This window comes from Mandrillus leucophaeus, unplaced genomic scaffold, assembly GCF_000951045.1.
Source record: "Mandrillus leucophaeus isolate KB7577 unplaced genomic scaffold, Mleu.le_1.0 Scaffold25, whole genome shotgun sequence".
Lineage (NCBI taxonomy): Eukaryota > Metazoa > Chordata > Mammalia > Primates > Cercopithecidae > Mandrillus > Mandrillus leucophaeus.
In genome coordinates, this window is record NW_012102587.1 from 5,465,784 (window position 1) to 5,478,852 (window position 13,069).

The 13,069-nt window shown below is 38.1% G+C and overlaps 1 protein-coding gene across 1 annotated transcript in view; it reads right to left on the minus strand.

Annotated features, from left to right (window-relative positions):
• EPB41L5 (erythrocyte membrane protein band 4.1 like 5) overlaps window positions 1–13,069 on the minus strand; it is a 162,336-nt gene that overhangs the window by 53,268 nt on the left and 95,999 nt on the right. Inside the window, exons 16-17 of the mRNA XM_011983467.1 lie at window positions 4,113–4,276; window positions 867–964 (exon numbers count right to left, since the gene is read on the minus strand). Coding sequence (XP_011838857.1) covers window positions 867–964; window positions 4,113–4,276 — 262 coding nt within the window. The remainder of the gene's footprint in view (window positions 1–866; window positions 965–4,112; window positions 4,277–13,069) is intronic.

Genomic DNA, 13,069 nt, shown 5'->3' on the forward strand with positions numbered 1-13,069 from the left:
AGTTGATGGGTGCAGCACACCAATATGGCACATGTATACATATGTAACAAACCTGCACATTGTGCACATGTACCATAGAACTTAAAGTATAATAATAATAAAAAAAAGAAATTCCAGTTAGTTATCCAAGGATGGAAGAACACTGTGAGTCAGCCATTCTCCTTTCCTCTTTAAAACAAAAACAAAATTCATCTTGGCCATGTTATCAGTTGTCTATATGTAGAGAAAAAAAAAGGGCATTTCTAGATCATTACCTAAAATCAACTCTTCCATTTAGTGGGGCCATCTGGTAGCTGATATGATTAATTATAAAATTTCCATCTCATTCGATTTATTTTAGCTCTTCCTATAAGTTATTTAACATAGAAATAAGAAAATCATAGTCAAACTATAAATTGAAGCTTGATTGGTGTAATTGGTATGTATTCCCCACCCCACAACAAAAAACATTTAAAGGGGAGAGAAAGGAATGATAGATGAAGTTAAAGCATCGGAAATTCTATTCTCTTTCTTGTTTATACCACAGAGGAGCCCTCTTTAAAACAAATCCTTCTGTAATTTCCAAAGGCTTCAGCAAGTCCTTCAACTAGACTGGGTGAATCAAAATAAAAGGTTTAACAGTCATCTTGACTGTGTTTTCTTTTTTTAAATCATGCAATCACCTTACAATTCATCTTGCTGTGCAAGTTTCCCCGTTCCCTCCTGAACATCTACAGATTTCATCCTTTAAAATGAGAAAACAGGTTTATGAGAAATCAGCACAGACAGATTTCCCAGTTAAAGAAAAAAGTACTGTCTTTGGAAAGAAAAGATTTGTGGGAGCTCTGGAGATGTGTAACAGGTATACGCAGGGGAAATTTGAATACCTGGCTGTTTATGTTAACATCGATGTTGGATCGAGGGGACAGCAAAGGACTGTTCTCCATCTCAAGCTGTTTGAGCTTCTCTGAGGCGTCTTTTAATGCTGGAAAAAAAAAAAAAAAAAGGCAAAATAATCCCTCAGTCTGCCAGGCTGTCACAGCTAGCTGTGTGAGGGTATGGTTTTGTTTTGTTTTGGTTTCTCAACATCAGTTATCATCAATTAAAAGTAATAATCCAGATAAATACAAAATATATTTTCTTTCCATAACCAGCTACCTGTCCATTAATCTGAATAAGAGTTAATCCTAAGTAGAAACACCACCCTAAATCTGCAGCACTCCTAAAAAGCAAGTAGATGTGAAATCTCCATAGCATGTGTGGTTAAGAAGGTTTACCTAGCCAAGAGACTCAAAAGGCACAGAACACTTGTGACATGATCCTTTTCGTTCATAACCACAACCCAGGCTCATGTCTAACCTCAACACTTGGCCATCTTTGTTCATTGGCCCTGACTGCCTAAAACTAAATTTACGTGGAACAAACTGTGAAGAATATATATTTATTCATTCACTAAATCAACATATTTTATGTTGGTACCATCAGGTGTGACGCAAGACAAGCATTTTGTCTTCATAATGTTCTTCCTAGTGGCAAAATACATTACAAAGTCCTCTAACCACTGAAAAGATAATACATTAAACACAATTCATCTTTAAATGAAGACTTAAAATTATCCTGAAATAATCTTATTTTGCAGAGATTAATCTGATGTGAGCATAAAATTTTATACTGTCACTTGACAAAAAATGTTGAATGCCTAATAATTTCTATATAATCAGAAAAAAAGAGGAGAAAACTTTGAAATCATATCCTCTGGGTCAAAGGGATCTTCTAAAAGTGGCCACCAGTTAACTGAGTGGAGGCCCTGGCTACACATTAAGAATCAGCTGGAGAGCTTTCAAGAAACACTCATTCCCAGGACTCACCCAAGAATAATCATAACAAAACCTTTTGAGGTAGGATTCTGGAACTGGTAGTTTTTAAAACTCTCCAGGTGATTTTAAGTACAACCAAGGCTGAGAACCAGTAATTCAACACTGGTTCTTCCCTATCTGTTTACTTAATTGCCATCTCCTGGTTTTCTTATGCTTCAAATTACTCCATCCTGAATACTCTTTTTGTTGTTAAAATAAACCTTTTTCTGCTACATTTTTTTTTGTCCGAGGAACATCCTGCCATGCAGCACAAGCTATTTTAGTTACAATTTGTAACTATTTACCTATGTGAATCAGGATTTTGACATTACAACCAAAATAAAATACACAATTGGATATCAAGATTGATGAACTTAAATTCATCAATATGAGTTTGTTTCATCAATGAGAGTTATATTTCATTTGATCTTTTCTAAGCATCCCTAGTTCATTTTACCATGTAAACTCTAAGCTAACATATTTTGCAAAAAGTATGTACTCAATAAGTGATACTAATACAACACTATTACAGCACTGGAAAAATTAAACTTTGTGAATTCGTGTAATGGATATCAAATGGAATGTAAATAAAATCAATACTGCCATCTCTTTAAAGGAGACTATTTTTATTTTTAACCCTGGAAATACTCTGCGCATTAAGACAGTCATGGTTCTGGCTGAATCTAAATCCTGCTGGCTTTGCTATGCTATGTCTCAATTCTTTCTAGAAACAAAAAGCAAATTTCTTTTTTTAATTTTAATTTAACTTAAGTTTTTCTTTTCTTTTTTTTTTTTTTTTTCTTTTTTCTTTTGAGACAGAGTCTTGCTCTGTGGTCCAGGCTGGAGCTCAGCGGCATAATCTCAGCTCATTGCAACCTCTGCCTCCCAGGTTCAAGCGATTCTCATGCCTCAGCCTCCCGAGTAGCTGGGACTGCAGGCGCGGGCCACCACATCCAGCCTAATTTTAATTTTTGATTCAGGGAGTACATGTACAGGTTTGTTACAAGGGTATATTACGTGGTGCCATGGTTTGGGCTTCTACTGATCTCATCTCCCAGAGAGTGAACACAGCACCCAATAGGAAGTTTTTCAGCCCTTTCCCACTCCATCCCTCCTTTAGGAATCCCCAGTGTCTACTGTTCCCATCTTTATGTCCCTGTGTAGCTCCCACATATAAGTGAGAATAAGAGCAAGCGTTGCTAACAAGAAGTGGAGTCCAGGGAAAGGCTGTCAAAACTGGACTATTCAAAATAAATTACTACAGAGAAAGTACATGAGAAATAGTAATGGGGGATATTTTCTTAATCTAATAACAGACTACTACCTTAAAAAATCAAATTACTTTGAAATTACCAATGTAATAAGTTAAATTATTATTTCTCTGACCTGAGACTGACAAGCAAAATTTAAACATGTTAGATGTCAATAAAAAACCATGATGTACCAGAGTATTTGTAGTGATTTCCTAGGAAATAAACAAATTTTTAGCACCACTTATTAGTAATACTTTAACATGTTCTATTAACCAGAAGCACTGTGTGACTTTTCACTAACATTTATTTCTAAATTACTAAATGCTATTGCTGTATTCTACAGTCTCAGAGACAACAGCATACATAGGGCAATTTTCTGAGTTGTTTCACGCTGTAGTGGCTAATTTTAGCCTCCAATAGAAATCAAATTGTCAAGAGTCAAATAAATACAAGCTGCTTTAAAATGAAGATGCATTACAGTGAGATTCAACAGGAAACTGCTGTTTATAAACAAGTTATGCTTTCATATAAAACTAAACTCACAAATATATAGACATTTTCAATGAGAGATTTACTGTCTCCTTTTAACCTTCAAAAATGTGTGTGTGTGTATGTGTGTGTGTGTGAGTTTTAAAGCACCATTCTTTCTGTGTTATTTCTTTTTGTGGGCCTAGGCAATAATAAACCTCATTAATAACAAAATACTTTCTAAGAGCTAATGGGATGTTCAAACATTCATTCAATCCTATGCCCTAGAAAATGTTTCCACTCTAGAAAAAAGCAAATGAAGACTCTTAAATGTTTAATGTCTTATAAATGACACACACGTTTGATGACCTCAATTATGTTATCTTAAATATTTCAGTGTTCCCTTTAGTCAAAAAGGCAAGAGGGCATAACTCTTCTGAATTAAATTTAAAAGTTGAACTAGTATAAAAAATATTATTAGAGAAGCTAATTTAAATATCTTATATCAAAGGAAGACAAAAAGGTATGACTGATGTATTATGGAACATTTACTTACTCTCATATTCAATTTCAGGTTCCCCTAATCCAGGAAGCCTGGTGGCTACATTAATGTCATTCGGTGCTTGGGATGTTTCCATAGTGTCGGATGCCCCAATTACATCACCAATCGTTGTTTCCAATAAGTCTGGGCTATTCAGCAAATCAATATTCAGAGGAATGCTGCAATGGAAATAGAAAATCTACTTAGACCAAGACATTTAACATGAAAAAATTAAAACACTGCTCACCCCCTGTATCTGCAATTTCCACCACATCTGTGAATTCAAGCAACCATGAATCAAACAATACAGTTTATTTACATAGCATTTATATCGCATTAGGTTTTCTACGTAATCTAGAGATGATTTAAAGTTTATGGGAAGATGCATGTAGGTTACATGCAAACACGACACCATTTCATATAAGGCACTTGGGCGTCTGTGGATTTTGGTATCTCAGGGAGGTCCTGGAATCTACCCTCCATGGATACTGAGGGACTATACTAACAAGGTCTTTGTTGAAAAAAGATTCATGGAAAAGTTTTTATCTCAATTGGTTTTATTCATCTCTCACAACCCTTTTAGTAGACGTCTTCTCCCAGCCAAAATGGAGTGATAGGGACTGGTTTACCCTCCCACCTGAAAACCTAAGGGAGAAAAATAACCTAAATAAGTAAGGTTAAATAAATAACCTAAATAAATAAGTTCCACAAAGTTGCAGAATACAAGATCAATATAAGAAAACTCAATTGTATATCTATACATGAACAATGAGTAACAGGAAACGGAAGTTATGAAGACAATTTCATTCACAGTAACATCAAAAGGGATAGAAACTTAGGAATAAATTTAATAAAGGATATGTATGACTTGTACACTGAAAATCATTTATAAAGGAGATCGAAATAAAGACTTTTAATGTTCACAGATTGGAACACTTAATATTCAAGATGGCTTCTCCCCAAACTGATGTGTAAATTCAATGTATGCACTATCAAAATCCCAGCAGGACTTTTTTTTGTAGAATTGACCAGCCAATTCTAAGATTTATGAAAGCCAAAGCAGCTAGAATAGCCAAAACAATTTCAAAAATGAATGTACACTATTGAATTTGAAAACTTACTAGAAAGTCACAGTAATCAAGACAGGCTGATACTGGCACAAAGACAGGCATGTAAATCAACAAAATTGAGAGTCTATATTATGGAATATAAGGAACTTGTGACAATATAAGGCTTTTTGACAACATAAATCAGGGGAAAAGACAGACTTTTAAACAAATGGTAATAGGACAACCAGATATCCATATGCAAACATATTAATTTAGGCCCTACCTCACACTGTACACAAAAATTAAATCAAAATGGATAAGCGACCTAAGTGTTAAGAACAAAAACTATAAAACTTTAGAACAAAATATAGAAGAAAAAAATCTTTGTGACTTTGGGTGCAGTATTCTTAGATATGACACTAAAAGTATCCATAAAAGAAAAACTTAAGATGAACTTCATCACAACTAAAAATGTTTCAGTGTCAAAGAACCATTATGAAAATGAAACGCCACAAATTGGGGGGAAATTTTTGCAAATCATGTATCTGATAAGGGGCTAGTTATCCAAAGCATACGAGGAACTCTCTGTATATATATAAGTTAATACAGCATATACATTACTTACTATATTAAGTTACGGTTAAGTTAGCATGAGATGATACTACAGTAGGGTAGGCAGCTAATCCGCTATGACTGATATCCTTATAAAATGGGGAAATTTGGACACAGATACACACAGGGAGAATGCCATGTGAAGACGAAGGCAGAGATCAGGGTGATGCATCTACAAACCAAGAAACATCAAAGACAGCCAGCAAACCACCAGAAGCGAGGACAGAGGCACAGAATAGAGTCTTTCTCAGAGTCCTCAAAGGAAGCAACCCCAGCAACGCCTTGCTCTTGGACTTCTAGCATCTTACTGAGGCAAAGTTCAGTTTGTGGTATCTTGTAACAGCAGTCCCAGCAAACCAATACATCTCATATTCTAAAGATCTGCACACGACTAAAAGAGAGCCTGAGAGCATATCAGGCCAAAGACAAGACAAAAAAATCCCAAAAAGACATTCTGTGAAGGAACTCAAAGGACTAAAAAGAACTGTGACTTTTCTCCTTCCTTCCCCAGGAGAATGGGGCATTGTAAAATCACATCAGGTAAATGGAAGCTCTAAAAGAACTTGTGAAAGCGGAGAAAGGCATCTTACTCTGTGGTGGGAGATTACTGAGCAGCAGAAACTACCAGGCGTATCTCAGGTGTGTGTGGCAGAAGGAGTGTTCTTAGGAAAATTCAACATATGAATCTGCACATTTGGGAGCAATATATAAATATATTTCCCACGAGTTAAGTGCCTCCCTTAGCAATGAGAGGTCCAAACTCAGTAAGTTGACTGGAGCCAACTTTACCAATGGAGGGAAAAGGCCAGCAGTTGGACAAGCTGCGTTTCCACTGTTTGGCAGGGCAAGAATGTATAGACTCCCTAGAGGACGAGTTTGGAACAAGTTGAATATCAAAATGAGTAATTACAGAAATAGATAATAACACAATGAAAAAATCCATGAGTCTATGCTGACAACAAATTATTTCTTTTGGGAAGAAAAGAGGAAAGTTGCTCTTTACAAAAGAAAACCGACTTCTATCTATAGAAGAAATGACAGAATTAGAACATCACCATACTACAAATATCAAGTTAATAATGAATACAGGCAAAAATTATCGATGAATGCTAAAACTACAGGGTAAAAAAGACTGTTAGGGAATAAGAAATCCATTCGGTCTTAAAATGACACTCCACAGATTATACAGGAAAAAGTACTTTCACAGAGAACTCTGGTGAATATCACCTTAACAAAACATTAGTAAAAAGGTTTAACCTCAATCTCGTCATGAAAAAATAATCACAAAAAAATCTAAGTTGAGAGGCATTCTACAAAAGAACTAGTGTAGACTCCCTTAAAAAAAAGTCAAATGTTGTGAAAGGTAAAAAAAAAACAAACAAACAAACAAAAAAGGCTGGCGGAACTGCTCATGATTAAAGAAACATGAAAAATGAACTGAAATCTTTATTATATGCTGGGTCGGGAGGAAAAACAGCTATAAAAGGTATTGAAACATTTGGGAAAATCTTAATAGGTACTGTATATTAGGTAACAGTATTGTACCAATGTTAAATTTTCAGAGTATAACATAAACATATCTTTGATTTTTGGAGATTCATGCAAAAGTACATAGGAATGAAGTAATGTCATGCCTGCATTAGGATTCTCATTAGCCAGCCAAGAAAATGAAATAAATGCGAGCAAATATGGTAAAATATTAAGTTGGTGAATCTACAGGAAGGGCATATGGTTATTCACCCACCATTCATTCAACTTTTCTGCAGGTCTGAAGTTTTCCAAAATAAAAATTTCAGAGAAATAAAAGAATGCATGTACTTCCCCTGGGCCAAGTGTTAAGTCCAACTTTAAGCCCAATCAATGAAACTCCAAAAGGTACCAAGGTCAGATGATCTAAATAGTAAAAGGATACTTGTGGGCAGGAGCTGAGCCAGAAATGAGGGGAGTGAAGAAGGGTGTCCGAAGAGGTAAAATATGAAGCATATTGCCTATGTTGGGGAAGTGACTCGTTCTATGATGGCCTCTGAGAAAACACACTAATGAGAAGCACGAAAGAGCAAGCATTTGCACATGTGCCATCGCTGGATTACCAAAGAACCAACCAAGTAAGTCTTTGCCCCCTTTCCTCTTCTTTCTTCTTCATCTCTCAATGCGAGCACCACAAGAATAAGGGGAGAAAGTAAAGACTAAAAGAACAAACAGGCCAGGCACAGTGGTTCATGCCTGTAATCCAGGCACTTTGGAAGGCCGAGGTGGGAGGATTGCTTGAGCCCAGGAGTTTGAGACCAGCCTGGGCAACATGGCAAAATGCCATCTCTACTGAAAACAAAAAAATTAGATGGGCATGGAGGCACATGCCTGTAGTCCCAGCTACTCAGGAGGCTGAGATGGGAGAATCACCTGAGCTTGGGAGGTGGAGGCTGCAGTGAGCCGAGATTGTGCCACTACACTCTAGCCTGGGCAACAGGAGTGAGACCCTGTATCAAAAAGAAAAAAAAAAGAGAGAGAGAGAGACAAACACTCCCCATCCCCATTCACCACTGTACCTCTGTACATTTTGAGAATGGGTAAAGGGGAAATTGTTAAATTAGAAGTGGACTTTTTGTAATTTAAAGTATGTTTCAATGATTACAAGTAAGATGGTTCTTATATCTATAAATGATGAGCTAGAAATGGGGAAAGTTGACTTTATACGGATCAATACAGTAATTAAGAGACAAGTCAAGAGGGATATTCAGCCCTTTCTAAAAGCAAGTGATGAACTCCTAGTAATTAAGTGTGGCTCAAGCAAGGGGGCATGTGAAGGGCTGAGAGTGAAAACAGAAACCAGGGTCAAAATTCCAACACTGGGGAAAATGAAACCCAAAACACCTCATGTGAGGAGACAGTGAACAACAGTCAGATGCACTACTTGAAACCAGGGGACTAGGTTTTCTAGACAGGAACAGAGGCTGAAAAAGTTCTATTTACAAGTTTAGAGTTTTTAAGTTTCAAATAAAAGAAAAAAAAACTTTGTCTGCAATGAAGGGAAGAATTAGAAATATCTGTGCAACCAACAATCAGACTACCATATCTTGAGCTCAAGGACTGAAGGTAATTTCTCTGAAAGATCCTACTATAAAACCTTCAGAGCTGAGGATTTCAAACAGTAAGGTCGAGGACATTTCAAAACTAACTTACAGGGCAGAAAGAGCACGGCAAGAAGGAAAGAAAACAAACAAATCTGTTTAACATAAGACAATCTGAACTCACAAACAAAAAATTACAAAGCACATATATCTGATGCTAAGACAACCAACAAACCCAAGAAACAGGAGTATTTACAGCTAAGGAAGTAGAAAGGATATAACACAATCTAAAAAGGAATTTAAAGTATATTAAATGTGCTGAAAGATACAAAGGAGGGATAGAATAAAACAGGAAAGGAGGCTGTGAAACAACAGCAGATTGTGAGAGGTGTCATCAAATTAAACACAAAAAAAGAAACACAGCAAGCTAGACCAAACATAACTGAATTAAAAGATACTAACAAAAATTAGGGAAATCACTAAGAAGGTAACAGAGATAAAGACACAGTAAATATGGGCCGGGTGTGGTGGTTCACACCTATAATCCCAGAACTTTGGGAGGCTGAGGCAGGTGGATCACTTGAGGTCAGGAGTTTGAGACTAGCCTGGCCAACATGGTGAAACCCCATCTCCATTAAAAATACAAAAATTAGCTGGGTGTGGTAGTGCATGCCTGTAATCCCAGCTACTGAAGAGGCCGAGGCAGGAGAACTGCTTGAATCCGTGAGGTGGATGTTGCAGTGAGCCGGGATCATGACACTGCACTCCTGCCCAGACCACAGAGCAAGATTTCGTTTCAAAAAAGCAAAAACAAACAAAAAAGGCATAGTAAACATGAAAGGTAAGAAATACAGAAATTGACATGAATTGAAAGCTGCAACATACATTTAATAGAAATTCTAAAAGGAAAAACAGAAATGATGAAAGAGAAGCAATATTAGAGGGGATAATGATTATCCATTATAATCATTATAATGATTATAATTACCAAAAGAGAAGACATTCACAAGGGATTAAACACTGAATAAAGAACACACAGTTTTACTTCTTTCTCATAAAACTACTCTAATGTGACAGTGTAAGGACAAAAAAGAGCAGAAGAGATTTTTAAAAATCTTCCGAAGGCAGTGAAACACATTAACAAGTGGCCATTAATTAGAAGGACTGAATTAATCTAAATCTAATCAAACAGTAGGGAATGCTTAGAAAAAAGACAAATCTCTGTACAGAACAAGAAAAGCTGCTAATAATTCCCTCCCAATCCATGGGTTGTCTCTTCATTTTCTTGATGGTATCCTCTGAAATACAACAGTCTTAATATTTGATGAACTCTAAACTTATCAATTTTTCTTTTGTCACGTGTGTTTTTAGTGACCTATCTAAAAGAACATTACTCAAACTTTCGTCACTATTAAAGTTAGGTCTGACTGCTTCTTTAAGTGGAACACAGATACATTCCTCCTCACTGGGCAGGGCCTCTCTGTGGGGTGGCTTCAGCCACTCTAGCCAGGGTTATATGGGCTATAACCGTGGGATGGAGCTCCCAGGGGGAGGGGCAGCCACCATCTGACTCAGCTGTTCCAGTCTGCCAGCTTTGGAGAGTCCAAATGGTCCAGATGAGGAAGGGTCCCCAGTGCAGCACAGCTGCTTTGCTACATTGTGCCCAGATTGCTTCGGCAAGCAAGACCCTGATCCATTCCTCCTCCCTGGGCAGGACCTCCCTAGGGGGGCTTCCAGTCACTCCAGCCAGGGTTATACAGACAGAGCTCTGATCTCTCCCTAAGATGGAGCTCCTGGAAGGAGCCATCTCTGTGGTTCAGTCAACTCAGCCATTCCAGCCTGCCAGCTTTGGGAGTCCAAAAGGTGCAGAGGAGGAAGGGTCCCCCGCAATGCAGCACACCTGCTGTACCAAAAAGCAGCCAGACTGCTTCCTTAAGCATGTCCCAGATCCCAGATCTCATTCCTCCTGACTGGGTGAGACCTCCCAACAGGGGTGTTCAGATACCTCCTACAGGAACATCTGGGCCATTAACAGGTCAGTGCCCCGCTGGGATAGAGCTTCCAGAGGAAGGAGCAGACTGCCATCTTTGCTGTTTCATAGCCTTCACTGGTGATATTTCCAGCTATGAGAAAAACCAGGGCAACCAGAGTCTGCAGCAGACCCCCTGTATCAGCCCTATGGAAGAGTGGCCTGACTGTTGAAAGAAAAACAAACAGAAAACAACAACAACATCAACCAAAAAGACCCCACAAAAATTCCATTCAAAGGTCAGCAATCTCAAAGACTGAAGGTAGATAAACCCACAGAGATGAGAAAGAATAAACGCAAAAATGCTGAAAACTCAAAAAGCCAGAGTGCCTCTTCTCCTCCAAATGACCACATCACCTCTCCTGCAAGGGCACAGAACAGGGCAAAGGCTGAGGTGGCTGAATTGACAGAAGTAGACTTCAGAAGGTCAGTAATAATGAACTTTGGTGAGCTAAAGGGGCATGTTCTAATCCAACGCAAAAAACCTAAGAATCATGAGAAAATGGTATAGGAATTGATAGCCAGAACAGTCAGTCTAGAGAGGAACATAACTGACCTAATGGAGCTGAAAAACACAATATGATAACTTCACAATGCAGTCACAAGTATCAACAGCAGAACAGACCAAGCAGACGAAAGAATCTCAGAACCTGAAGACTACCTTTCTGAAATAAGACCGGTAGATAAGCCATACGTAGAAAGCTGAAACTGGATCCCTTCTTACACCTTATACAAAAAGTAATTCAAGATGGATTAAAGACTTAAATATTAGACCTAAAACCATAAAAACTCTAGAAGAAAATCTAGGCAATACCATTCAGGACATAGGCATGGAAAAGGACTTCATGACTAAAACACCAAAACCAATGGCAACAAAAGCCAAAATAGACAAACGCGACCTAATTAAACAAAAGAGCTTCTGCATGGCAAAAGACACTACCATCAGAGTGAACAGGCAACCTACACAATGGGAGAAAATTTTTGCAAGCTACCCATCTGACAAAGGGCTAATATCCAGAATCTACAAAGAACTCAAACAAATGTACAAGAAAAAAGCAAACAACCCCATCAAAAAGTGGGCAAAGGATATGAACAGACACTTCTCAAAACAAGACATTTATGCAGCCAACAGACACGTGAAAAAATGCTCATCATCACTGGTCATCAGAGAAATGCAAATCAAAACCACAATCAGATACCATCTCACACCAGTTAGAATAGCAATCATTAAAAAGTCAGGAAACAACAGATGCTGGAGAGGATGTGGAGAAATAGGAATGCTTTTACACTGTTGGTGGGAGTGTAAATAAGCTCAACCATTGTGGAAGACAGTGTGGCGATTCCTCAAGGATCTAGAACTAGAAACACCATTTGACCCAGAGATCTCATTACTGGGTATATACCCAAAGGATTATAAATCATGCTACCATAAAGATACATGCACACATATATTGCAGCACTATTCACAATAGCAAACACTTGGAACTAACCCAAATGTCCACCAATGACAGACTGGATTAAGAAAAGGTGGCACATATACACCATGGAATACTATGCCACCATAAAAAAGGATGAGTTCATGTCCTTTGCAGGGACATGGATGAAGCTGGAAACCATCATTCTCAGCAAACTATCACAAGGACAGAAAACCAAACACTGCATGTTCTTACTCACAGATGGGAATTGAACAATGAAAACACCTGGACACAAGGCAGGGAACATCACACACCGGGACCCATTGGGAGGGTGGGGGGCTGGGGGAGGGATGGCATTAGGAGAAATACCTAATGTAAATGACGAGTTGATGGGTGCAGCAAACGAACATGGCACACGTATACCTATGTATCAAACCTGCATGTTGTGCACATGTACCCTAGAACTTAAAGTATAATAAAAAAATATATATATACATATAAATTTTGGAGGGAAAGGGTGCAGCACAAACTTTCAGACCATAGTAGAGGCCCTTCAATGGCTTTACCATTTCAATTGGACAGATGTTTTAGACGGAGTTTTCTTTTCGATGGAGTTTTGCTCTTATTGCCCAGGCTGGAGTGCAGTGGCACAATCTTGGCTCACTGTGGTCTCTGCCTCCCAGGTTTGGGTGATTCTCCTGCCTCATCCTCCCAAGTGGCTGGGATTGCAGGTGCCAGCCACCACTTTTGGCTAAGTTTTTGTATTTTTAGTGGAGATGGGGTTTCGCCACGTTGGCCG